We start from the raw sequence: 27,119 nt of genomic DNA, 5'->3' as shown, positions 1-27,119 counted from the left end.
CTGCCCCGGATTGTCCTCTCTCGTTTCGCTTTCCTTACCAAAACGAGGACATCAACCGCTCACATTTCACCGCATTGTTGGTCTCCCTTTAGTTTCTGAGTGGTTGTGCTTTGACGCTTGTATGAGCTTTGTTGTTCTCGATCCTCCTCTCGTGTCGCTTTCCTTACCCAAACGAGGACATCAACCGCTCACATTTCACCGCATTGTTGGTCTCCCTTTAGTTTCTGAGTGGTTGTGGTTTCAAGGTATACGTGCTTGCTTTGACGCTTGTATGATCTTTGTTGTTCTCGATCCTCCTCTCGTGTCGCTTTCCTTACCCAAACGAGGGCAACATTATCAATTCTGTCTAAGCTTTTCCTGATAGTGTTTTTTTCTTCATTTTCTGTGTTACGCTTTCTTGGTAGACGTGCTTTCCCTGATGTTAGTTTTTGTTTATTTTTTACCAGAGGAAACAGCTCTAGGGCAAAACAAGAGGAAACATCACAACATCAACAATTCTGTCCTCGCTTTTCCTGTCATTGTTGTTTTTTTCTTCAGTTTGGGTTATGCTTTCTTGGTAGACATGTTTTCCCTGATGTTAGTATGATGTTTGTTGCCCCCGAACGTCCTCCCTTGTCACTACAACATCAACAATTCTGTCTTTGCTTTTCCTGATAGTGTTGTTTTTTTCTTCAGTTTCTGGGTTTTGCTTTCTTGGTAGACATGTTTTCCCTGATGTTAGTATGATGTTTGTTGCCCCCGAACGTCCTCCCTTGTCACTCTCCTTATGAAAAGAGGACAACATCAACAATTCTGTCTTTGCTTTTCCTGATATTGTTGTTTTTTTCTTCAGTTTCTGGGTTTTGCTTTCTTGGTAGACGTGTTTTCCCTTATGTTAGTATGATGTTTGTTGCCCCCGAACGTCCTCTCGTGTCACTCTCCTTATCAAAACGAGGACAACATCAACAATTTTGTCTTCGCTTTTTTTGTCATTGTTGTTTTTCTTCAGTTTCTGGGTTTTTATTTCTTGGTACACGTGTTTTTCTTGATGTGTGTTTGGTGTTTGTTGTCCTTGCTTGATCCTTATATCCCTTTTCTTAACAAAGCGACGAGAACATTCATAAATCAGTCTCCGCTTCTTCTGTCATTGTTTGTTTTCCTTCAGTCGATGAGTTGTGCGTTTCAGTCTTGCTTTCACCACTGCCTGTATGACCTTTGCTGTACCTTGCTTGACCTTCCTTTCCCTTTCCTTATTTAGCAAAAGGACAACACCATTAACATATCATCATACTTCACTAGTCACTGTTGGTTTGCCTTAAGTCTGGGGTTGGTTGTGCATTCAGAGTCTTTCTTTCCAGTCGCTTGTATGACCTTTGGAACCCTTGACCGAGCTTCCCTTTCCCGTATTAAGTAAAAGGAGAGCTTGAACATACCCACTTAACTTTGTAATTGTTGTTTTTCCTTCAGTTTTCCTTTCCCATTTTCTTTCCACTGCTGTTTCTAAGTCCTTTACTATTCCTTCCACGACCTTCCTTCCGCTTTTCGTGTTCACCAAAACGATATCATGAACAACACATTCTTTAATCCTGCCACTGTTGTTTTCCTTCAGTTTTCCTTTCCCATTTTCTTTCCACTGCTGTTTGTATGTCCTTTACTATTCCTTCCACGACCTTTCTTCTGCTGTTCGTGTTCACCAAAACGATATCATGAACAACACATTCTTTAATCCTGCCACTGTTGTTTTTCCTTCAGTTTTCCTTTCCCATTTTCTTTCCACTGCTGTTTGTGCGTCCTTTACTATTCCTTCCACGACCTTCCTTCCGCTTTTCGTGTTCACCAAAACGATATAATGAACAACACATTCTTTAATCCTGCCATTGTTGATTTTACTTCAGGCGGCGAGTTGTGCTTCTGAGTCTCGTTTACTCTGTCGCTTATATGACCTTTTCTTGCTCATTGATTAACCTTACTTTTCCTTCTCTTATTTGCCAAAACGACAACATTAGCAACGCGCACATCACTTCGACTGTCAGGGTCGGTTTCCCTTCAGTTGAGTTGTACGTCCAAGGCTTACGTGTGTTCCCTGATGCCTAAATGTACTTGACTGATTTACCTTTATCTTGCCTGACTGACTTACCTTTGCCTTACCTTACTGACTACCTTTACCATCCCTGCTTGACTTACCCTTACCTTACCTTCACTTTACCCTTGACTGACTGACTTACCTGTGTTGCCCTTGAATGAATGAATGACTTTTACCTTACTTGACTGACTTACCTTTGCCTTACCTTACTGACTATCTTTACCATCCCTGCTTGACTTACCCTTACCTTACCTTCACTTTACCCTTGACTGACTAACTTACCTGTGTTGCCCTTGACTGAATGAATGACTTTTACCTTGCCTGAATGACCTACCTTTGCCTTACCTTATTGACGACCTTTACCATACCTGCTTGACTTACCTGTGTTGCCCTTGAATGAATGAATGACTCTTACCTCGCCTGAATGACTTACCTTTACCTTACCCGTGATTGACCGCCTTTTCCTTCCTCCTCAGGGACAGCTGGAGGTGGAGAGTGACACTGCCTTCAGACTTGCGGCGCTCGCCCTTCAAGCCACCTACGGGGACTTCTCGCAGTAAGTCGGAGTGTAGTTATTAAGTTAGAGTTCATATGTGTAAAGTAAGTATGAGTGTAGTTATTAAGTTAGAGTTCATATGTGTGAAGTAAGTTAAGTAAGCAGGCAAAGTAAACGATAGTAGTAGTAATAGTAATAGTAGTAGTAATAGTGCATATGAATAAGTGAATAAATATATAAGCAGAACAATAAGGAGGGTGAGCTAGAGAGTAAGGTCGTAAGTTAAGTAAGCAATCAAAGTAAAGCATAAGTAAGTGATGTATATGTGTAAATAAGTACAAGAATAGATGTTAAATTAGAAGTGCACATATGTAAAGTAAGTTAAGTAAGCGAGCAAAGGAAACCACAAATAAGTAATACCTATGAGTAAATGAATAAATAAATAAGTAGAAAAAGAATAAGTCGAATAACAATTTCAGTAGTAGTGATTTAATTAAAATAGTAAGTTTGTAAGCAAGGAAATGAAGTAAGGAAGAATTAAAGTGCGAATTAAGTTAGTGAATAGTAAAACAATAAGTGCAGTAAGCTAGGAAGAAAAAAAGACGAAAGGATGAAAGCAAATAAAATGAAAATGTTACACGAGTTACTAAGTTAATAAGCAAAAATTAAAGTATGAAATAAGGAAGGAAGCCAGTAAGTAGACTAAGGTAGAAAGGAAGAACGGACGGAAGGAAGGAAAAGAACAAAAGATGAAACAAGGGGATGATAAATTAGAATAACAAGCAAAAAAACGAAATTTAAACAGAACGGAAGGAAATAGCTTTCTCTCTCTCTCTCTCTCTCTCTCTCTCTCTCTCTCTCTCTCTCTCTCTCTCTCTCTCTCTCCAGCAATTTATGAAGTTAAGCGAGTATTCGTCACACCGATTGATACGGAGGTGATAAGGATGATTAATAAGGAGGAGGAGGAGGAGGAGGAGGAAGACTTGAGAATACCTAGCCTAGTCCAGTCGTATATTCATTAAGGGCATTCATATTGTACCATTTTTATTTTTATTTTTTTTAGTTGTTTATATTTAGTATTTATGTGTGTTCCTTAGTGAGATTAGGTCATTTGTTTACCTTGATATCACCTGTTTACTTAGTGGATTTATTTATTTCTTCATTGCAGTAGAATTAGGCAGACTTATAGAAGGCTGAACATAAATAATAGAAGAAAAAAAAATGCCAAATTAAAATAGCCTAGTTTACTTTTCATTTTTCCAGGGAACGGCAGAGTAAAAATCGATCCTTATTGGTAGTTTTATTAATATAGCCTAGTTTACTCTTCATTTTTCCAGGGAACGGCCTAGTAAAAATCGATCCTAATTGGTAGTTTTATTCAATAGTTTTAATTCTGCTGATATTGTGTTGTGTTGCGCGGAGGTTAGTGTTGAGTATTTGCCTGTTGATTGGTATATAATTCTTTTGTTTTTGTTTTTCTATACCGTTTATTTGCTGGGGGGGAAATTAGTTGATATATTCATCCTTAATTGCGGTATTGTTTGTGTTTGTCTTACTTGTGTTTCTTTGTGTTGCGTGAAGGCGAGTGTGTTTGCATTCTGTATTAGCCTATTATTATTTCGTTTATTATTTACTTTCTGAAGGAGATGGGAAAGTAGGCTACATTGTTCTTTATTAATGATAGGATGCATGTGTGTAAGTTGTATTGTTGCTTCATCGTGTTGCGAGGCGTTGTGTTGAGTGTTTCGTTGTGTGTTGCAGGGAGTCCGCCACTCGGTCCCACTTGAAGAAGCAGCAACTCCTACCAAACAGCGTCATCCGCGACCACCCTTCCCTGCAGTACTGGTAAGTCTCTCTCTCTCTCTCTCTCTCTCTCTCTCTCTCTCTCTCTCTCTCTCGTCTTTACTGTAATTTGTCATCGTTTTGTATTATTTTTTTCTTTACTGCATGTGTTTTTGGTCATTTCTCAAGGTGTGTGTGTGTGTGTGTGTGTGTCAGCTAGCGGGTATTGGTGCCGGATATGTAATCTCTCTCCCCCCCACCCCCTGTCACACACAGAAAGGTTACACATACTTTCATTTACTCCCGTGTTCCGCTCTTTTCCGCTGCCCCGCCGCCACAATCTCGCCGTCACCACTCCGTAATATACATCTCATTTACACAACAACTTCCTCCTTCTCCTCCTCCTCCGTCCGCCTTCGCCCTTTTTAACTCCGTCTTCATAAACGTTTCTCTTCTAGGCCTATAACAAGCGTAGGGTGAAGGGAGAGGGTGAGGGAGAGGGCCTACCTATACCTGCCTATGCCTACCTATATCTACGACCGGCAGTTGCGTGCGTGTTAGCGAACAATAAAAACCGTGGGACTCTTTCAAAACCTGCTCGTGGGGTGCGTGCAACGTTGGCCCAACACACACACACACACACACATACACACACAGAGAGAGAGAGCCGACCATCCAGCCAGCCTACCTTCCAGCCCCGACCGTCCTCTCCCCTTCCTCCCTCCCGACCTGTTTCCTTCCAAAGCCTGACTTCCCATACTCGCCATATAAGATGGTTTTACGACATCACCCAGCGCATAATCACCTATTTATGCTCGCTCTTTTTATACTATTTTTCCGCCAGCGTATTTTCCTCTTGGACAATAGTGGTAGATTTTCCTTTCGTTCGCTCCCTCCCTCTCCCTCTCTCGCTGGCTCTCTCCCGTCCCGTCCCGTCCGTCCGGCTGGTAAAGAGACCAATTCAAACGTAATATTATCGGCCCGAATCTCCCTTCCCTCGGCTCGCCCTGCCTAGTTTGTTGTCGGGTTTATGGTGCGAGGAGAGGAGAGGAGAGGAGGGGGAGGTAGTGGAGGAGTAGGCAAGGAGGGAGAGTGGTGGTGGTGGAGGTGGAGCAAGCATAGTCGGGGTGTGGCTCGGGTGTGATGCGAGGTATAGAGGTCTGGGTACGACGTGTGTGTGTGTGTGTGTGTGTGTGTGTGTAGTAGTAGTAGTAGTAGTCGTAGTAGTGTATCCCAACAGCTAAAAGGATTCGTATATCTGTGCCATTTTTTTTAAGCCTGTGTCATTTAGTTCCGTTGCTTCATTATATAGGCTATTTCCACTCGTGTTTATTTATTTATTTTTTTACATTAGTTACGTTGTTTTATCCTTGAGGCCCTTTTTTCAAATACTTATTTTAGGTTTATCCTTGAGGCCCTTTTTTCAAATACTTATTTTAGGTTTATCACGAAAGACAAAAAATCCAACGTAAAAAATAATCAGAAGGGTCAGTGCTGTGCTTTACCTGTATGGATGAATGGATGGATATTTGACACACTCCCCTTCGTCTCTTTTTCTATCCCTTTCTATTCTCTTCCCTTCGTCTCTTTTTCTATCCCTTTCTATTCATCTGTGCAGTTATATTATATACCTTTGAACTTCATATCGTCACCTTCGTAAACAAACCACCTAAGTCATTATTTTGTACTTTACAGGAAATCATAAAAGAACTGTCATTATCTCATTTGGCTTAAGACTTAGGCAGAAATGAAAAGGTCAATTCTAGAACACTCAAACCCTGAATGACGAAGGCAACTGTACAAAAATGGGCGTCACGTGTTGAAAAATTGATGTAGACAAAAACCTGGAAATCGCTGAAAAATGACTTAGGCGATTATTTTACTAGGGTGACGATATTTATTAGTAACTCCGCCTTTCAATATACTTAAGGCTTTGTTTTTAATTTAGTGTTTTATGTGTTTGTTCATGTATAATTATTTGTTTTCTGTATATTTTTTATCTAATACCATAATTTAATCATTTATCTGTGCAGTTATATTGGGACTTCACATTTATCTAATCATTCTATTATTTGTATATATAGTGTGCTTTCTTGTATTCAGTGCAGCTAAGTCCTTTCTCATTTAATAGATTTGTGTAACTCTAAATCTTGTTAAATTCTGTCTGTTTCATTTGATCTATTCGTCAGTATTTGGTTCATTTATTATTATTATCATTATTATTATTATGTATGTTTATGTTGCTCTAAATCTCGTGTAACTGTCTAACGCTCTCCGCCTCGTCCCACCACAGCGAGGAGCGAGTGAGCGAGGAGCACCGCCGTCTGCAGGGCTACACGCGCGGCCACGCCATCCTGCAGTGAGTGTTACGCCCACGCTCTCTCTCTCTCTCTCTCTCTCTCTCTCTCTCTCTCTCTCTCTCTCTCTCTCTCTCGTGTACCCCAACATCACGATTTCTTGCCCTTGTTTTTTTTTTCTCTCACTCTTTTATAACAAAACTCAACACCTGATACTGTTTGCGCTCACCTGCAGTAAATTAGTGTCACTCAATACCCGCAGAAGGTGAGAAAATATCTAGTAAAAAGGGTGAAAGTGACGTTTCGGGCAGGTGGTTCCCTGATTTGGCCCCAGCTAATGAGCCCCGGTGCACCTGGCAGGTATATGAGCCTGGTGGAGCGCTTGCCGACCTACGGGACTCACTACTACGAGGTGCGGGACCGATCCAACCTACCCTGGTACTTGGGTCTCAGTCACCGCGGCATCGCCCAGTACGACTTCCTAGACAAGAAGAAACCGCGTCGGGTGTTCTTGTGGAAGCAGCTCGAGAACCTCTACTTTCGGGAGAGGAAGTTCTCCATAGAGGTTCATGACCCTAAAAGGTAAGACTAGAGTGACTCGCGTGATGCTGTTTTGTTATAGTTAATTTTTTGGGCAGACTTTTGGCAGCGCTAAAGCTTGTGTTATACCAGATGCTTTACTGTGCATATTACCCCCACTAATGCCATTACGTGTAGTCTTAGGAAGCTTTGTTAGAAGTGCCCAGCTGCCTTCCCCCTCCCCCTCCTTCCCCCCTCATCTCCCCTAACACGCCCATCCCGGCAGTCAAACCATCAAGGCTGCCGCAGAAATCGAATTATTTAGAAACAAGTTTATTTTTTATTAATTTATTATCTGGCCATGTCACAATGTTTTTCTCTATTTTTCGTTCTGTTTTACGCGTAACACTGAACTGCCGCCTTGTGGTTTCCTGCAGCACCCTGCTTTTCTCCTTGTATCAACAGACATGATAAATATTCAGTTGATCTACTGGTCTCGTGATAATGTGTCCCTCAATGATTCACCTGTGCAGCGAGGGACGAAAGAATACTTGATATAACTCATTTTTTGTAGTGGGCCGCTTCCCCCTCCTGTTCCCCTTGTGTTGCTGATTGCCTTGGGAATGATAAGCCAAACAGTGGAAGCAATAACAAGTGTTCACATAATTTCACTAATATAAATTTATAATGCATTCTATTCAACTGATTTCTTTTGATTGCATCAAATAACAACCTAATGTTAATTTAAGTCAATACAAACTGTAGGTAAGAACTGGTGGTCTTCTTAAATTCAGTCAGGGCATATCATACCTCTTGGGAAGGTGGAAACCCTCTTGCTAGGATCCTGGGAAGCAGAGTAGGACGTGGCCTTGCCCAGGTACCCTGAACAGGCCTTGGTAGGAACAAGACACAATAGTCAAAGTATTTTTTCCTTGATTTTCATGAAGTGTCAGGCAAGGCTTATATAACTAATTGTCTGCATGTCAAGGTTTGACAGGACAAGAACAAGGACTGCTTTTGACAGTTGTAATATTAATGAAGCAGATCACTGTCAGCACCATGCAAAGCATGTGCTATCTCTTGTTTGTTTAGTGATTATATATTTTATGCAAAGAATGGCAAACAAACTTAGTATTGAACTTGCAAATTAAATCACCAAAGATAGATCATGTAACTGAGGTTAAGTAATTAGGTAGTTGTTTAAAAATGATATGTGGAGGAAATTACTTTGCTTCTTTTTAGTTAGCACAGTTATCCATGACTTGGCCTATTAGACCAGACCTTGCTTGAAATGAATTTATGCAATAATTGCATCACCAATAGCTTCAGCTTTAATACCCTGGTGTGAATGTGCATCAGAACTGTAACCAACATACTTCAAAGTGAGTCTGCCTCAGTCCTACATTATAGCACACTAGTCTTAGGTGTTACCCGAATGCTGACTTGCTAGAGGTGATAGGCCATGGCCCAGCAGGGGCAGCACTCACCGAGTTAGCCAGTCCTGGCATGGTGTGTGATGCATGGTGTTGTCTTGTCCGAGTAGAGTGGTGCACACCCTGAGCTCCTTTAACCTGTACGAGGATGCCATAGAGGACTCGCGTGACCCCCACCATGATGACCTGCTAGCGGCCATCACCGAAGCCACCACACAGTGAGTTGCCAGGATACAGTACCACACACACATGTACACACACACACACACACACATACACACACTGTTTGCTGTAGTGGGTTGAAGAGATAACTTCCAGAAACATTTGTTCTGAAGTAGCTCAGTAGTTGATAGCTTTAGTCTTGTCAGTTAAACTTCTCTTACTGAGAATTCCCTAAGTCAGTCATGTGTACAAAAAGTCCTCAATCTACACTACTCTAGGAGAGTAAAAATGAAAAACAAAGAGGAAAGAAACTCAGCTTCCCAGGTTTCCCACGAATCCCAATTGCAGTATTGACTTAAAATGATGCCTCTGGTTATGATGATGTCAATGCTGGGGTCAGGGAATGATGTCCAGTAGTTATAAACTTGATGTGTTTTGTAAAGAAACAAAATTGAGTAAGCTGTGTTACAAAAAGGCACTTGAGTGTATTTCATTTGTTTTAAAAACTTTCAACTGTAAAGAAGAATATTTATTCCTGTGTCCCTCCCATCCCCACCCAATGCTTAATAAGCATATATGCTGGTATCCAAGTACACTGATTAATGTGTTCAAAGCACATTTCAGCAATTGCTAGGTTGTCATTACAAATGGTGTCTGTAGAGAGGAAAGATGCTGGGCCTCTGCAGATCAATTTCTGATCACACATGCAGCAGCCATGCAATCTTGGCTTCCATCAGTGTTGTGAAAGGAAATTAGTCATTTCTCAGATATATACTTTAATTTTCATAATTTTTCTTATATTTTTTGTTTGTTGCACCTTCTGACCGACTAATAAGTTTTAATCATTGCAAGACAGAGAAAAAATAAGTAGTATAACTTTTGGGAATATGAGACTGCTTTGTGGATTTGTGAAAGCCAGTAACCTAAAGAAGTCAATTGAGGACTTTTTTGTACTGATTTGAACCACCAAAACTGCATGCATTTAAAGAATTGTATTATAGTGTATGTATGTAGCACCTTGAGTATATTTATAGCTCACCTTAATGATATTAGTGTACTGTAAGGCTGGCCCTCATCACAGGGGCCCCGTGTACCTAAGATTGTAACAGTCAGGAGGTAAACTGACTGTTTTATGAAGATGTGCCTTGCTAGTTATTATTCATCTTATTCATCCCTAGTGAGACGAGAAGACTTCTTTTATCCATACATGATCAGTTTGAACAGCTTGAAAATTACTGTATTTGCAATTTTATTACTTGATTATTTTTTGCTTATATGCTTATGATTTTTTAAAGCCATGCAACGCTTGCTGTTTCCATATGCAAAAGGTGACATCTCTCAAGGTGTCTGCCATGATTGGTTTACTATGTCTAGAGAGCTGGAATCAGCCAACTATTTATCAAATAACTGATGTGATGTGGCAGGGAATGAACGGCACAGCAGGAAAGGGAGGGAGAAGGCAGATCACTGCAGTATCTTCTAGAGGCCAAACATGCTGCACTTATAAGTCTATTATTTACCATTTTCCTTCAGTGAACAAAATCACAAAATTTGAGATCACTTAATAGTACTGTGATCAACAGGTGCTCAGTCTGCATTGCTCAAAAGTTTGTTGTATTAATGTTAAATTATATTTTTTTACAATTTTTACTTAAAGAAATGAAAGCTGCCTCTGGGGCAAAATTCATCAAAGCTGCCTCTAGGGCAAAACTCATCATAGGGATACTAAAATTTATTGAATCATTTCAAGACATGAAAATTTTTAAAAATAACGTTTTACTTTTGAACACATTTTCTGATTTTTCGATATTCACTATGGATAAAAGAACGTTGAACATTAATAACTGAAATTTTTAAGTACATACCTTTAAGAATAGTTTAACAGTAACATTTAAAGAAAAAGTATTTAATACTGTAACTTTGATTAATTCAATATTTTGGATCTGCTGTTTTTGTATGTATGATTCTTTCTAACATTTTTCCAGCAACCTTATAACCTGACTCACATAACTTTTAATTGCCCTGCAGGGTGTCGGTGTCACGGAGGACATTTGGGCCCGGCAACGTCAGTGTTTACGTTTGGTTTGCAGAGACTCAGTCGCTCTGCAAAGCAATCTGGTCCATGGCGATCGCACAGCACCAATTCTACCTTGACCGTAAAACCTCCAGAGTGAGTCATCCACCATCTCCTGCATGTCTATTTAAATGGCCTTGTTGTATTGTGCTGGTTTGTGCAACAATTGAGCTGTATATCTCTAAACCACTTCTTACAACATAGAGGAAACTGGAGACATGCATTTTTAATCTTCTTGGACTCTTTGGATTTTTAGTCTTCTTGGATGAGGACTTAGCTTAATTAATTTTTTTCTCTTCAAGGGCATAACAAAAGGCCATTAAAAAAAATAAACATGTTCTCTCACTACAGAAAAGTGAAGTTATGAGTTTCTTGTCTTTAATTCATATAAATTAAATTATAATTATTGAATCACATTATTTACAAGTGATATAATTGCAGAGTGAAGCCAGTGGAGTGCGTGAGCTTCCAGAGCTGGCAGTCGAGTTGTCCCGGAGCTGTGTGTCTCTGTCCACACACTCCTCCTCCTCCAACCTGTCAAGATCAGGCTCACACTCCTCCCTGGTCAACAACTCACTCGCAGGTAATTCTTGTTTCCGGGTGTAGGCAGCTACGAAGTGGGTTTGACTTTGACAGCATAGTATTTTAATTATTTTTAAGGTATGTAATAATAGCCACTTAAAATGTCAGGTATGAAAGTGGAAGTAAGGGTAAAATCTGTTATAATGGTCACACGTTCAGTAATTGACAATAAAACACTGATAGAAAAAGTATGAGTGAAGTAAAATTTATAGAAAGGGAATTGTGATCATCAGCTTGTATGCACATGTGATTTATTCTGGGCATACTTATCAGCTAATGTAGGGAATTGCTGACTAGTTGATGCTTTCATAAAGATTGCATGTTAGGGAGACTCAAGAAAAGGAAGAATGAATGAGATGATAGATTAGACAAGTCATACAGTGAGGGAGAATGGTGCTGTGCCTTCTTGCATAAATCTGAATGTTAAGAACCTGGAGAAGTCAAGAGAGTTCAAGTGCCAGGTCCTTAAGCTCGTGACTCATCCAACCCCTCACCATTCATCATTTTGCAAGCACATTCACGCAGTGGATACCCTACCCTCCATTAACTAAACGAAGTAATGGGGGTCAACCTTCCCTTTATACATCATTCATGGGCTGTGGCTTCACACTCCAGGTTTTTGCAGTGATAGCATAAGTTGGACAATATTTATAAGGAAAAAAAATTGAATATTGGATTGATTTTATATTAAACTATTTATTTTTTGCTCTTCAGAGGACAGTGCGAGTACAGAAAGCCTCCATCAAGCCAGAATGGAGATGCACAGTGCCCTGAAACAACGAAGAGATGCCTTGCAGGAGAAAATCAAGGAGAAGGAGGAAGAGCTGAGACTGCTGTGTGTACGGGAGGGAGAGCTGACAGGGGAGCTGCCCCCTGAGTACCCCGTCACCCCAGGCCAGCCTCCTCCCACGGTGCGCAAGAGAGTTGGTACCTCATTCGCGCTAAGTGAAAACCTCATTAGCAAGATAATTAAACAGGTAAGGACATTGCCATGCCACCTTTTTATTATGCGCATTAGCTCCCATCAGTAACGTCTTCCAATGATGCCACATTTCACAGGTCCATTCAGTACACAATTTCCTTCAATGTATCTGTAGCACTGATATGACACGCAATATGGCGTACGCCTCCAGCTCTTCCTTTACCTCAAATCAAAGCCCCTTTTTCCTGATTGCTGGCATTGATACATTTTTCACAAATCCATTCACTTTGTTTGGCAGGAGGAGTCGGTAGCAGCCCTTGAGTTGGAGTTCGAGATTCAGGGCAAAATTACCTCTGCTGCATTAAGACTAGCCAACGAGACCTCTGCCCGAAATGGTGTTAGAAAGCAACGGAAGATGTCTTATCAGCAGTCTGCCAAGAAATTAAAAGAATTAGAGGCTAAGCTCTCTGCAGCCAGGTCCAAGCAAGCAGCCACTGCCGTCAGCATGCCCAAGCAGAAAAAGAAGCCTCGTCCCATCTCTGATAGTGAAGGTCAGTACTTTGTGGCTTCCTCCCATCCTGTGTCTGTTTAAACTTAATATGGGCACTGGTAGCTGTAAAAATTGATAATCAAGATGGTGTGACATTCATGTGTAGTTCAAATCTTTCAATGTTATAATTTGCTTCCATACAGAATTAATTAATTAATTAATTTTAGATAAATTACACAGTTTGTGTTCAGGTTTTCATAACACTCTGCACCGAACACTCATGCAGCTGTTGATACAAATTTACTTACATTAATTTCCTTCCTTAGGCATGAGCAATTATGATGACAGTGCCAACCTGAGCTCTGCCACCCTCACCAGCAGCAGCCAGGAGTGTGCCCAGGACAGCATGTGTGAGCCACACCGCGATGGTCTCAATGTGGAGGGAGTGAGCCTCTCCCCGGCCACACCCTCCCACCCACCCGTCTCCCCTCGCTCCCCACAACTTCCCTCCACCCCAGTCAGGGCCAGAGCAAGGCGTGACCTGTCTCCGGGCAACCACAGCATCGGGTCAAATGGCATCCATTCAGCGCCAACAAGTCCTCACAAACAGGCCAATGGAACAGTGTGCTCAAGACCAGCCAGTCCAAGCAGACCCAGCAGGTAACTCCTCAACCTATGGTATTATATAGCATAGATAGACCTCTGCTGTGTGTTTATTTATTTCCATCATACAATGTTACAAACATTATAATTATCACTGTTGTGATTGGAGCTAACAGGATAATGAACAGCAATAAGTAATGAACAGTGTGAGATTTTCCTGGTAATCCTACTTTAACTAATTGTAAGTATTTTTACTTCTTGAATCAGAACCACACCTGTTTTTAGAAATGGAGTTAAGATGGTGGCAATGATTTATCTCTCTGCAGTTTATAGAACCGCTGGCTTCCTCAAGTATTTGAAGGCTGTGTAACATGTTGTGTCTAAGACATTATGATGAAACTGTGTCTTGCATTGTCAGAGACAGCACCTGTGAAATGGACCACATTACTTGTTTTCAGCATGTATACTAATTTCCAGGGGAAAATGTATAAATTAAATACAAATAGTTATGCATGCCACCTTCACTGTTCTACAACATTCTTTTCCTTGCAGTGGATACATTCCCAGCTCTGTGTACACCAGAAGTCAGTACCGGAGTCAGCAGTATCCAACCCTCTCCACACGCTCCCACTCAGTGCCGGCAGACGAGGGTCGCGTCCCACACCCCCGTGTCCCCTCCATCAATGGGCCGACATACACCGGTGTGGATCCTGCCCTGACGGAGACGCCCGGAGGCCTGTACAACATCCCCCAGCAGCGCACCTCCCTGGCCTGTCACAGTGTGGATGACCTGGACACCTCCACCCTCATCACCCATCCCCACCCACACCCCAACCACCACCAACCTTACAGACAGAGAAATGACTCCCAGGATAGGTGCGGATGATACACACACCCTTTTTTACATAGCATGACCTCATCTGTTGTTTGTTTCCATGTGACATTAAGCCATTCCTCCCCCTCCATGTTATAATGGCATGGTTGTGATAAATGTTAGTCACTGTTGTTACATTTTGATATTTTAATGTCAGAAGTAATAGATTAGTTGTTTTTCAGTCTTTTCTATGTTATATGTGTCTTTGGATCCCTGAAGCTGTCAATCATAAGAAATCTTGACCATTCTGAGCATTAACTAACACTAACTGTTTGACCTCAAGATGGAAGCTCAAGCTGGAACTTTGCTCAATGCTTTATTTTTTTATTGTGTCTAAGTGATGCTGGACTATATGACATCAAGATTTCTTCACGTCAGAGTATACAGTGGGCCCTCAATATACATGGGGTTTATGTTCACGGGGTTACTTATTCACAATATGATTCAAAATTCAAATATGGCACATGGCAAGACTAGTTTTCATTAGCCACTACAGACTTTTTGCCAGTTTTATTATTCATTCATGCGATCACTCAACAGTTTGATCAAAATTTTGTTGTTTCTGCCAGCTGTTAGCCTGATGGTATACTACACCATTGCATACTGTTTTGTTTTCATATCTCAGCTAGTCAATCATGAGATGGAAGTCTGAGTCATTCATGCTTTTTCTTAAATAGTCCCATAATGAACAAATGCTGCACAGTGTCTTGTGTTTATGATTAACATAATCTCTGTAGAAAATTGTGATGCTCAGTTAATTTTTTTTTGTTGGTGCAGTACATTCATTGGTTGAGTGATATAAATTCACATACAGCTTGAAATGGGTGTCCAAGGTGACTTTAAGGGGCTTGGCATAAATTAGAGAAATTTTGATGTACGCAGGTGTTTTGTCAAGTATCCTCTGCATATATTAAGAGCCCACTGTAGTTCAGTTTTTAATGTTATTTCAAAATTGCACAGATTTTATTTTTCATTTACAATTTTTCATTGGTGTCTAGTTTTGAAAGTTAGCTTACTAATGCATGTTTTAAGCCATGTCAGCATCTAGACTTTTCCTTGGCTGCAGTTCAGTATCACAGCCAGTGGTTTGTTGGCATTGTCTCAACAAATCATTGACCAAAGAGAAGTGTGCTGCAGCCAGGAAGGGTTTTCAGTCACTGGCACTTCCAGCCAAGCTCTTGTGCACATGACCCTGCATGACTCCTGGTCCACTCCTCAGGTACGGCAGTCTGGACCGGCGGTGGTCCAACAGCGGACGGCTTGAGTCACGCAGCATGGAACACCTAGACTCTGTCCCCTCCCCTGCCTCTGCCCCTTCCAACCACCATTCCGTGTCACCTCACCTGCATCCAACCCACACAGGCTCTTACCCACATCATCCACATTACCACAACCATTTCCACACCCCTGAACACAACTCAGAGGCAATGGATACCACCAGCGACTCTCACCCCACAACAGCCAACTGTAGCTTTGACACCATGTCCAGCGAGCGGTCAGGAGGAACAGACGTGGTGGATGGAGTTGGTTCCTCGTATAGGCACCAGGGAGGCTCACAAAACTACAGGCATCGAAACAAGAGTGGCCCAGGCTTGCCCGCTGCCCCGCCCTCCCAGCATCATCGTAGCCAGACCCACGGTGCTGTACAGAGGTCACAGAGCGGCACAGTGCATGTTTTAGTGAGAACAGCCAGTGGCAGGAGTTATATGGAAACGACTTTTATGTCTGAGCCAAATCAGAATCAAGAAAATATTCCACCTTGTCGAATGACTTCAGAGTTGCAACCATTACGTTCTACCAATGGCAAACATCATGACAGTCTCCCTCCTCTCCATTCTGCCGGCTCCTCCATTACCGGTGACCACCACTCCCACAGACCCGCTGGGACAGACTTAACATCTCTCAGATCTACAAAACCTGCTGATATACCCCCTTTAAGGGCCACCAGCATGAAGAGTGAATCTTTGAACAACAATAATATATCCCTGAACTCCTCCATGAGTTCTATGGCTGAAGAACCTCTGATGTCTTTAGCAGAAGCAGCGAGACTTAAGAAAGAAAGAGGGGGAAAGGAATGGTATGAAACCTCTTTAGATTCGCCAGCATCAGGACGTCGCTTGAGGAAAAGTACAAATATTGGTGATATCAACGAGTCCTGTCAGAATGGGAACGTATCCTGTAGCCAGTCAAATCTCAATATCAGCGGCAGCAGTGTGGGCAGCACTGGCAGTAGTAACAGCAGCATCTTCCAGTCTCGATCTGACTCTGCCGATACATCTCACGCTTCAGTTCCATACGAGTCTCCACAAAACCACATGATCATCTCTGCTGGAACTTACCAACCTTCAAGAGAGGTAACAAAACCTTTTGAAATGGCAGATTTCTACAAGTATAGTACAAAATATAGACGCCAGAGCTCAAGCAACTTGGGTGGAATCAATGGGAGCAGCACCACAAGTGGCTCTGTGAGTAGTGTGAGCAGCGGAGGCGACACACCCTTGTCTCCTGTGCTACCACCCAGAGCCCAAATGATGGTTAGCAACAGTAAAATGCTTCCACCCTCACCCAACATGGTGGCCAATCATTCTGCCCCAGCACCTCAGCAGAAGGGTGTGTACCAACCCCTGACGCCCCTTACCTGCCAGCCACTGGAGGCCATGAAAGGCTCCCCTGCTCCTGGGGAGGCTCAGGACCCAGTAGGAGGATCTTGGGACACAGCGCCCCTCCACCAAGCAGTTCCTGCTACAGTCACTCACAAACGATCTGCTACCTTGGTTTGAGGTAAGGTGTGGTTGAGGTTCATGGAATTAAAAGCACTTTAATTTTATTCTTTCTACACTAGAAAGATGCTCAGAGTGACTCATATTTCCATATTGGTGCTCCAGTCATTTAGCATAAATAAGCATATAAATATCTATGTATTATATCTATATATATAAATATATATAAATATGAAAGTTAAATTCAGTCACCATATATAGTTTTATGTTTACTATTTTTAGTGTTGATCTCATTGTTAAAATGAATAATTTTCAACTGATGTTCTCTTGTAATATGATCTGACACCTTATCCATTTACCATAGACTGAGTGTGTTCAGTCATCAGCTGACTTCCCATTCTTATGCTCCGTGTGGTTAGATACAACTTTTGTTTAGAAAAATGTAAACAATCAGATTTCCTTAAAACATGGACTGGTATAGTCATTGTATTTGGGTCCCTCATGCTCAGATGGAACAGAATAGCTCTTTTTATATTATTTATTACACAACCTGATTTTTTTAAAGCCGGATATATTTTCATACTGAACACTTGAAAATTCAGGTTTTTTGCTTGCTTCCAAGGTGTTTTGGCTAATCAAAAGTAATTATAGTATATACAGTAAAAATAATTAGTCCTGGTGTGTCATCATTGTCTGACAACCAAGAGTATGCATTCAGCAAATGCAAAATTGATGATATTTCCTATTTATCTCCCCTCAATGAATCCAAAATTACCTGCTTTAAACGTCCACTCAGTCCACACTAGTCTTTATGAAAAAACTCTGCTGCATTTTTCCACTTGAAGTTCTCCCCTTGACCATTAATGTTTCTCCCTAGCAATTTAGGGAAGCTGTTGATCAGTCTTCAAAGCTAATATTCTCCCAAATGAACTTCTCATGCAACTTTTCTGTCTCCTTGGAGGGCAGTATTATGTGATGGCTGAACTGATTCTTGGTAAGACAGAGTACAATACAAAAGACTAATGTCATGAGGAATGGAAGACCAGAAGTCCCATGTAGTGAGTCACCAGAATCACAGTATCCACGTGTATCCAGAAAGATTATAAATAAAGTCCCTGTAGCTTTGGTATTCACATTACACATCTAATTGTAATCATTTTCAACAGCATCTGCATTATCTCATTTTTTTGCTCATATTAATTTATTCTTTGCTGAAGTATTCATATGCATTGTGATTTATGCAATACTAAAACTTATTGCAGTAACTGTCATTAACTTTCAGAATTACTTCTGTTCTTCCTGTAAACTAGTTTTTATTGAGTCATCTTGAATGTGCCTGTAACTCATCAATTTAGTCCATTCTATTACTTCAGTGCATGTAGCAGTATTAATATTCTTGTTATATCTGTTTCACTGTTTCTTTTTTTTTCCAGCAAAGTGTAAAAGTGTGATGTAACCAGGTCTTTTCAATTGATACGATTTGATTTATAAATTTTCAAAGCAAGTCCAAACACAATGTGACTTCTTGGTATAGTCATTCCTCATGATGCCAGGGACTTTGTTAATGATGATAGTAGTCAGTAGTCACTCAGTGGATCGACCAACAGTGATAAAGTGTTTTCCCCGGGTTTTAACATTAATAGACAAAGATCTTGCAGGATGTCTCGTGTTAACCGACTCCTTACTTAGTTTACCAAGTTTACCAAGACAAGTTCTAAGTTATAATATGATCAGTGTTGTGATTAACTAAATTAGTTAATGCTGTAAAACACCTTTTAACTCATGAAGCTCAAATTTTATTTAACTTAAATTTAAATCTTTAGAGTATTTATTAGTGACCAATGTAACTACTGGCCTATCTTTTAGCTGTCAGAGGAGACCTTTTGCATTTCTCTGAGGATAAGCTGACCACCACTGGGGCCAGGCCACTACATGAGGTTTGACCCAAGTTTTGTCCCGTAATGAAAGTCACTTTTTCATTCACTAAAAAATTCATATTGCTGTAACAGTCATTGCCATGACAAGACCTGTCCTCAGTGGACGTGAGAGCTGGGCCTCAGACAACTTACCAAAGATAAGTGCCTTTTTTATACTGACAGAAATGTAGATACTTGTAAAATTTTGTACAGCAAAAATATAAATGGATATGTTACAGATTGTTTTTGTTCTCCATGTAAGGGAATGGGAAGCTGGCTGTTGTAGTCTCCATGTACAAGGCATCATGCATCAAGGCTTCGAGTCATGTATAGGGCTTCTACACACCACAGGAAAACACTTCATATACTTACAACAAGCATTTTATTTTTAGGTCTCTTTTCAGGCTGTAGTAAAACCATTGCAAAGAGTCCAGTTTGGCATCAGCCACTGTGAGTCAGCCCTGCCATGCACTCCCAACACTTCTCTCTTGCTCCAGTGATAGTACCAGCTTGAAGGGAGGAATACTTTTCTTGCTACCTCACACGCACTCATTGGAAAGAGTGCAGGAATGGGGCCAACAGTGTCCAGCCTCATGTATTGATTCTCATTACCTATCTTCTGTTGTAGACTCTTTTTGCATTGCTTTGAGTCCCCCACCACTTGTCAAGCCTGTCCAGGGTACTTCAACTTGAATTCTTGTTATTATGTACTTTTGTATTATTGAATTTGTTACATCTTGTTTACCTTAGTCTGCCCTTTCTACTCTGTTGTCTCCAGGGTGAGGTGTAAATTTCTAAGCTCACTTTTTGCTTTGCCTGTTCTTCCTTGGACTAACAGGTTTCTTAAGCAGTTGTGTTCCCTCACCCCGTAGAGATAGGGAACTTCTGTTCTTGCCCCTTCTCCAGGTCGTAGATAGCAAGTGCACTAGCTCAAGCAAGGACCTAAAATGACAGCTTTGAGGTATGAAGCCTATTTTTGGGTCCACGAAAGAGCTTGTGCACCGCCTTCTGCATCCCACCTTTCCATCTCCACCAAGTTTGAAGCCCCAGTTCCTTGGGAGAGTTTTCTTGGGATTGGAATGAGCTGGCTTGCTTTGTGAGGGTGGCTGTTGGGGTGGCACAGGGCTGTCAGACGTATTCTTTCCTGTTTCATTGGGTTCATAAGTTCTACAGCAGCCTGTACCTGACAAGTGTCGCCCAGTCGATATGGGGGAGGCTAAAGTCTCCTAATATCAGTGAGTCGTCGTTATTAAGTGACTGCCTTAAAACGCTGTAAATTTCAAGGTCGTCATCGAGTGATTGCCCGGGAGGCCTGTAGGTGACATATGTTTAAATTGATTTTTGCAATGTTTACTCACACGCACAAATCTTCAACGAGACTGTCTCTTGGTGTTTTGTCAGTAGGTTGCAAATAGCTTTTGACAAAAAGGGCGACGCCACCGCCTCTACGGTTTATACGATCTTTGTTGAAGAGTCTGTAGCCATCTATGTTGTATTCGGAACTTAAATCAATATTTGTGGTGTCAATAAATGTTTCGGTTATAGCAATTATGTCAAAATTTTCTGTTAGAGCAAGATATCTCAGTTCATCAAATTTGTTTCTTCGGCTACGCGCATTGAAACTAGGGATTTTTAAGTTATCTAGAGACTTGGTAATAGAGGTGGTGGTACTTGCAGGATCACGGTTACAGGTTTGTTGCGATGCATGGCATCTATTTACACGGGCGGGGTGGAGGGACGTGGCTGAGAGTCATTTTTTGATCGGGTGTCACGTACTGCGTCGTTGAGGAGCCTTCCAAATCTGTCTGCCCCGATGGGAGACAGGTGTATTCCGTCCCTGTGAAAGAGCTCACTTTGTCCTTAGAAATTGTCCCAGGCGTTGAAGAACTCCATGTCAAGCTCTCTGCAAAGAGTCTGTAAGCGGTTGTTTAGGCTGAAGGCCTTACTGAAGAAGCCGCTCTCCGCCCACATCCGTGGTAGAACTCCTGACACCAAAGTGTTCGGGGATTTAGACTTATACTGCTGGATGAGCCTGCGGTACTTGTCCAGGAGTTCCTCAGACCGGGTCGTGGTGACGTCGTTCGTACCTGTGTGAATAACAGTGAAACATTAGTAGCCTGGGGGGAGATCTCCTCAAGAGCAGCAGTTATATCGTCGATCCCAGCACCAGGATAGCAATAGTTCCGTCTTCGACGAGGAACTCTGCCGCAGAACTCAATTACCTGCCAGGAAGAGAGAGAGAGAAAACAAGGGTGTCTTATCGCTGCTTCCTTCCCTCTTCCCTCTTTCGCTCCCGCCTCTTTTATCTCCTTTCCACACCTCTCATATTTCCACTCCCCTCCCTACCATGCACCCTCCATCCCTTCTGTCTCCTGTCCCTCTTTCCATCCCACCGCCTTCGCCTGCATCACTATTTCCTCTATCCCACCTCTCCTAATCTTTATTTCATAAAAGATATAGTTACAGTAAATAGGTCTTTGCCTGGATTGTGTTGGTGTACACACACACACACACACAATACCATCACCCCTGGGGGTTATTGTCTTAGAATTTTCATTGAAATAAGGGTTTTGTTTTACCAGGGGTGGACCTCTTCCTCATTCTCCAATTCCAAGACAACCCTTCATCATATCTACTTCCTTCTCCTCCTTTTGGCACTTCTGCTGTCTGTTGTTTGTTCCATCCCTGTTCTTGGTGTCGGGGCACTAGTACTGTGTTGCTGCTTCTTCGTCAGACAGGTCTTCACTCATGACTTGTGTCGCTGTAGTCGTTTCTGCTCCCTGTGGTCTTGCCTTAGTTTGTGATGCATCCTCTTCTTTGTGCCACTGATGATAGTGGGTCATGGAACATAGTCCAGGCTCCCCAGGACAAGCTGGACAGAAATAGGGAGTGTCTCTCCTCTCTGGGTAACATACCCTGCATTTTATTTGTTTGCCAATCTTGTCCCATTTAACAAACTGGTGAATAGAGGGGCTGGGAACCCTCTCTTCCTTGGCATGGAAAAACCTTTTTGATCCCGAGTTGTGCTCCCGCAAGAAGTCTTTTACGAGAGTTTGCAGAAAGTCCATATATCCTGACTTGCCGTTTGACTCATTTTTCCTTCCAATATATGCATTTAGGGCACTTCTGAAAGAAAAATGATGTCCCATTTTCTTGAACCAGGCCAAGCTCTATGTCCATATATGGTTCAAGAAACTGATCAGCTTTGTCGACACTTCCCATTTTCTTGTTGTATTCATCTATGTGAAGGGGTTTGTTGTGGAAAACCATTTGCTCTCCAAAGTACTCTCTTACCTTCTCCACCATATCAGCCTTGTACTTTGTAGTCAAGACTAATATATCTTTTTCTGTCTTCCCACCTGACAACCAGAGCATTGCCCTTTCTTTGCAAAGATGCATTGGTGTTTTTCTAGAGGGAGCCGACTTATTTCTCTAGGCGGTCCTCTCCCACTCCGCACTACACCTGTGATTGTGGTGCTCCGCTCTTCCAGGTCGTTTGCCAGCCTCAGGCTCATGTACCAATTGTCAGTGACGACATGGTGTCCCTCATCTAGGAGCTCCCTCATCAGATGTCACAATTTTTTCTGATTTCAAGAGGGTGCCTGCTCTTGGATAATCAAACTGGTATGAATCTTTTCCATAGAAAATTTCAAAATTCCAAGAATATCCTTGCCACTGCGGGTCAGAGGGGCAGAGCACAAACACTTTAATACCAAACCTGGCTCTTTTGGACTTGACGTATTGCCGGAACCCTAACCTCCCTTTCCACAGCACCAAAGCCTCGTCTACAGCCACATGCTTGCCAGGTGTAATTATAGTCTCGCACTTGTTGCGGAGCATGGAGAGGAAGGGTTCAATCCTTGTCCGAGGCTTATTCTTTTCCATGTCTTCTGGAGGAGAAAACCGTAAGAATTTCAGTATACTGAAAAATCTGTCTCTGCTCATGATCTCCTTGCAAAATACCGGTGGTCCACTCACTACCCAGTCCTTACTCCATTACTGCGCCATTCTTGGCAGTTTCACTAGCCCCATTGCAAAATATCAGGGCTAAAAAGGAGTACATGTCATTTTCTTTGACTTCTCTCCACTTCAGGCAGTTTACCTTTTTCCCTTTTTCAGTATGTTCCACAAAAAATTTTGAAGCCCTCTTATTTGTCCACTCATAACTTTTCAATCACTGAAAGGCAAGGGATATTAACCTAAAAGGCAACAGATATATTAACCTGAAAGACAAGGGATATTAACCTGAAAGGCAATGGATATTAACCTGAAAGGCAACAGATATATTAACCTGAAAGGCAAGGGTATATTAACCTGAAAGGCAATGGATATTAAACTGAAAGGCAAGGGATATTAACCTTAAGGGCAAGGGATATTAACCTGAAAGGCAAGGGATATTAACCTGAAAGGCAATGGATATTAACCTGACAGGCAAGGGATATTAACCTGAAAGGCAATGGATATTAACCTGAAAGGCAATGGATATTAAACTGAAAGGCAAGGGATATTAACCTTAAGGGCAAGGGATATTAAACTGAAAGGCAAGGGATATTAACCTGAAGGGCAAGGGATAATAACCTGAAAGGCAATGGATATTAACCTGAAAGGCAGAGATATTAACCTGAAAGGCAATGGATATTAACCTGACAGGCAAGGGATATTAACCTAAAAGGCAAGTGATATTAACCTAAAAGGCAATGGATATTAACCTGAAAGGCAATGGATATGAACCTGAAAGGCAAGGGATATGAACCTGAAAGGCAAGGAATATTAGCCTGAAAAGCAAGGGATATTAACCTGAAAAGCAAGGGATATGAACCTGAAAGGCAAGGGATATGAACCTGAAAGGCAAGGGATATGAACCTGAAAGGCAAGGGATATGAACCTGAAAAGCAAGGGATATGAACCTGAAAGGCAAGGGATATGAACCTGAAAGGCAAGGGATATGAACCTGAAAGGCAAGGGATATGAACCTGAAAGGCAATGATATGTTAACCAGAAAGGCAAGGGATATGAACCTGAAAAGCAAGGGATATGAACCTGAAAGGCAAGGGATATGAACCTGAAAGGCAAGGGATATGAACCTGAAAGGCAAGGGATATGAACCTGAAAGGCAAGGGATATGAACCTGAAAGGCAAGGGATATGAACCTGAAAAGCAAGGGATATGAACCTGAAAGGCAAGGGATATGAACCTGAAAGGCAAGGGATATGAACCTGAAAGGCAAGGGATATGAACCTGAAAGGCAAGGGATATGAACCTGAAAGGTAAGGGATATGAACCTGAAAGGTAAGGGATATGAACCTGAAAGGCAATGGATATGAACCTGAAAGGCAATGGATATGAACCTGAAAGGCAATGGATATGAACCTGAAAGGCAAGGGATATGAACCTGAAAGGTAAGGGATATGAACCTGAAAGGTAAGGGATATGAACCTGAAAGGCAAAGGATATGAACCTGAAAGGTAAGGGATATGAACCTGAAAGGCAAGGGATATGAACCTGAAAGGCAAGGGATATGAACCTGAAAGGCAAGGGATATGAACCTGAAAGGCAAGGGATATGAACCTGAAAGGCAAGGGATATGAACCTGAAAGGCAAGGGATATTAACCTGAAAGGCAAGGGATATGAACCTGAAAGGCAAGGGATATGAACCTGAAAGGCAAGGGATATGAACCTGAAAGGCAAGGGATATGAACCTGAAAGGCAAGGGATATGAACCTGAAAGGTAAGGGATATGAACCTGAAAGGCAATGGATATTAACCTGAAAGGCAATGGATATTAACCTGAAAGGCAAGGGATATGAACCTGAAAGGCAATGGATATTAACCTGAAAGGCAATGGATATTAACCTGAAAGGCAAGGGATATTAACCTGAAAGGCAAGGGATATTAACCTGAAAGGCAATGGATATTAACCTGAAAGGCAATGGATATTAACCTGAAAGGCAAGGGATATTAAACTGAAAAGCAATGAATGTTAATCTGAAATGCAATGAATGTTAACCTGAAAAGCAATGAATGTTAACCTGAAAAGCAATGAATGTTAACCTGAAAACAATGAATGTTAACCTGAAAAGCAATAAATGTTAACCTGAAAAGCAATGAATGTTAACCTAAAAAACAATGGACGTTAACCTAAAAAACAATGGATGTTAACCTGAAAAGCAATAAATGTTAACCTGAAAAGCAATGAATGTTAACCTGAAAAGCAATGAATGTTAACCTGAAAAGCAATGAATGTTAACCTGAAAAGCAATGAATGTTAACCTGAAAAGCAATGAATGTTAACCTGAAAAGCAATGAATGTTAACCTGAAAACAATGAATGTTAACCTGAAAAGCAATAAATGTTAACCTGAAAAGCAATGAATGTTAACCTGAAAAGCAATGAATGTTAACCTGAAAAACTGAGTTAACCTGAAAAACAATGTTAACCTGAAAAGCAATAAATGTTAACCTGAAAAGCAATGAATGTTAACCTGAAAAGCAATGAATGTTAACCTGAAAAGCAATGAATGTTAACCTGAAAAGCAATGAATGTTAACCTGAAAAGCAATGAATGTTAACCTGAAAAACAATGAATGTGAACCTGAAAAGCAATAAATGTTAACCTGAAAAACAATGAATGTTAACCTGAAAAGCAATAAATGTTAACCTGAAAAGCAATGAATGTTAACCTGAAAAGCAATGAATGTTAACCTGAAAAGCAATAAACATTAATCTGAAAAGCAATGAATGTTAGCCTGAAAAGCAATAAATGTTAACCTGAAAAGCAATGAATGTTAACCTGAAAAACAATGAATGTTAACCTGAAAAGCAATAAACATTAATCTGAAAAGCAATGAATGTTAACCTGAAAAGCAATGAATGTTAACCTGAAAAGCAATAAACATTAATCTGAAAAGCAATGAATGTTAGCCTGAAAAGCAATGAATGTTAACCTGAAAAGCAATGAATGTTAACCTGAAAAGCAATAAACATTAATCTGAAAAGCAATGAATGTTAGCCTGAAAAGCAATGAATGTTAACCTGAAAAGCAATGAATGTTAACCTGAAAAGCAATGAATGTAAGGCTGGAAGGCAACAAATGTTAACCTTGAAAGCTGTATGTTGACCAAAAAAGTAAGGAATATTCGTATTGGCATGCCTGAACTATAACAAACGCAATCCTGAGTGCCTACACGATGCTGCCATGAACACACTGTTTCAAACATAATTTATAGGAACTTGCACATCTGTTATGAGCTGCCATTGACTTCCCCGTCAGGGCTATCACACACTTTTCTGAATAGGGAGCAGCATGCCAAGATTTTTTTTCTTGGGAATAGCATTCCCTAATCGCAGATTCCCAGCAAACCACCATCACCATCATGCAGTGGCAGATTAGTCAGTATCTTCAGTAAAAATTTGCTTTATTGGTGCAGTGATGCCAGTGATGCCATGAATGTTCACTGACTTGCAGGGCAGCATTATTATTTGACCACTTCCTATGGAATGCAACGGTGCTATTCAGTGGGGTGCCTGTGTTTAGTCCAGGGGTTCTTAACCTGGGTTCGGCGTAGACCCTCCCGAAAGACATCGCAATTTTAAAATTTAATTCTAAGGAAATTTTCTTTCATATTTTTATGAATTAAAATGGAATCCATTCTTTATATTATCCAAAATTAATATATTCTTGAACTTTGAAGCAATTTTCTTCCATTTGTATGTTTTTTTTTTTATTCTTCATACTTGAGGGGTTCGGCTACTGTGCCGAGGTTGTCGTTAGGGTTCAGCGCCTCCAAAAAGGTTAAGAACCACTGGTTTAGTCACATCATGACTGTTTAAGACAATTTTCTTGTCAGAATTAGAGCAGTTGGCTATTTTCTGCTCAAACAAGCTGAAGCGAACCACTCCCAAGGCTCTGTTGGTATCACAGCAGTGACCATTGGCATTTTTGCCAAAGTAAAGCAGAAGACCCAGATTTTTCATCAGAAAATTTTCTGCATTGCTAAGTGGTGCATAAAATTCATACAAATTATTCAAAATCTAAATTCTTACAGGGTACCCCTGTTATTCAACTGTTCGTTTCTCAGCATTTGTATTTACATTCCCTTTTTTGTTGTTTAGACATTCGATCCCCCGTAATTTTCACATTTGTTTTGAAGTCGCATGCCAGACACTCACTCACGGCTGCCAGCTGGC

General features: G+C 41.2%; 1 protein-coding gene across 2 annotated transcripts in view; it reads left to right on the top strand.

Annotated features, from left to right (window-relative positions):
- LOC126995539 (uncharacterized) overlaps positions 1-19,168 on the top strand; it is a 78,737-nt gene extending 59,569 nt beyond the window's left edge. Inside the window, exons 2-13 of one of the 2 annotated variants that reach the window (XM_050855172.1) lie at positions 2,539-2,618; positions 4,320-4,403; positions 6,634-6,699; positions 6,998-7,219; positions 8,700-8,807; positions 10,780-10,921; positions 11,267-11,408; positions 12,122-12,384; positions 12,628-12,880; positions 13,146-13,479; positions 13,975-14,298; positions 15,516-19,168. In XM_050855172.1, the coding sequence (XP_050711129.1) occupies positions 7,002-7,219; positions 8,700-8,807; positions 10,780-10,921; positions 11,267-11,408; positions 12,122-12,384; positions 12,628-12,880; positions 13,146-13,479; positions 13,975-14,298; positions 15,516-17,076 (3,345 nt within the window). In that variant the 5' untranslated portion in view covers positions 2,539-2,618; positions 4,320-4,403; positions 6,634-6,699; positions 6,998-7,001 and the 3' untranslated portion in view covers positions 17,077-19,168. The remainder of the gene's footprint in view (positions 1-2,538; positions 2,619-4,319; positions 4,404-6,633; positions 6,700-6,997; positions 7,220-8,699; positions 8,808-10,779; positions 10,922-11,266; positions 11,409-12,121; positions 12,385-12,627; positions 12,881-13,145; positions 13,480-13,974; positions 14,299-15,515) is intronic. The other variant, XM_050855173.1, reaches the window with a different exon arrangement.
- The last annotated feature ends 7,951 nt before the right edge of the window (positions 19,169-27,119 follow it).

This window comes from Eriocheir sinensis, chromosome 8 (genome assembly GCF_024679095.1).
Source record: "Eriocheir sinensis breed Jianghai 21 chromosome 8, ASM2467909v1, whole genome shotgun sequence".
NCBI classification, from domain to species: Eukaryota; Metazoa; Arthropoda; class Malacostraca; order Decapoda; family Varunidae; genus Eriocheir; species Eriocheir sinensis.
Note: the sequence above shows the minus strand (reverse complement) of the source record. Positions and strands in the feature narration are given on the sequence as shown.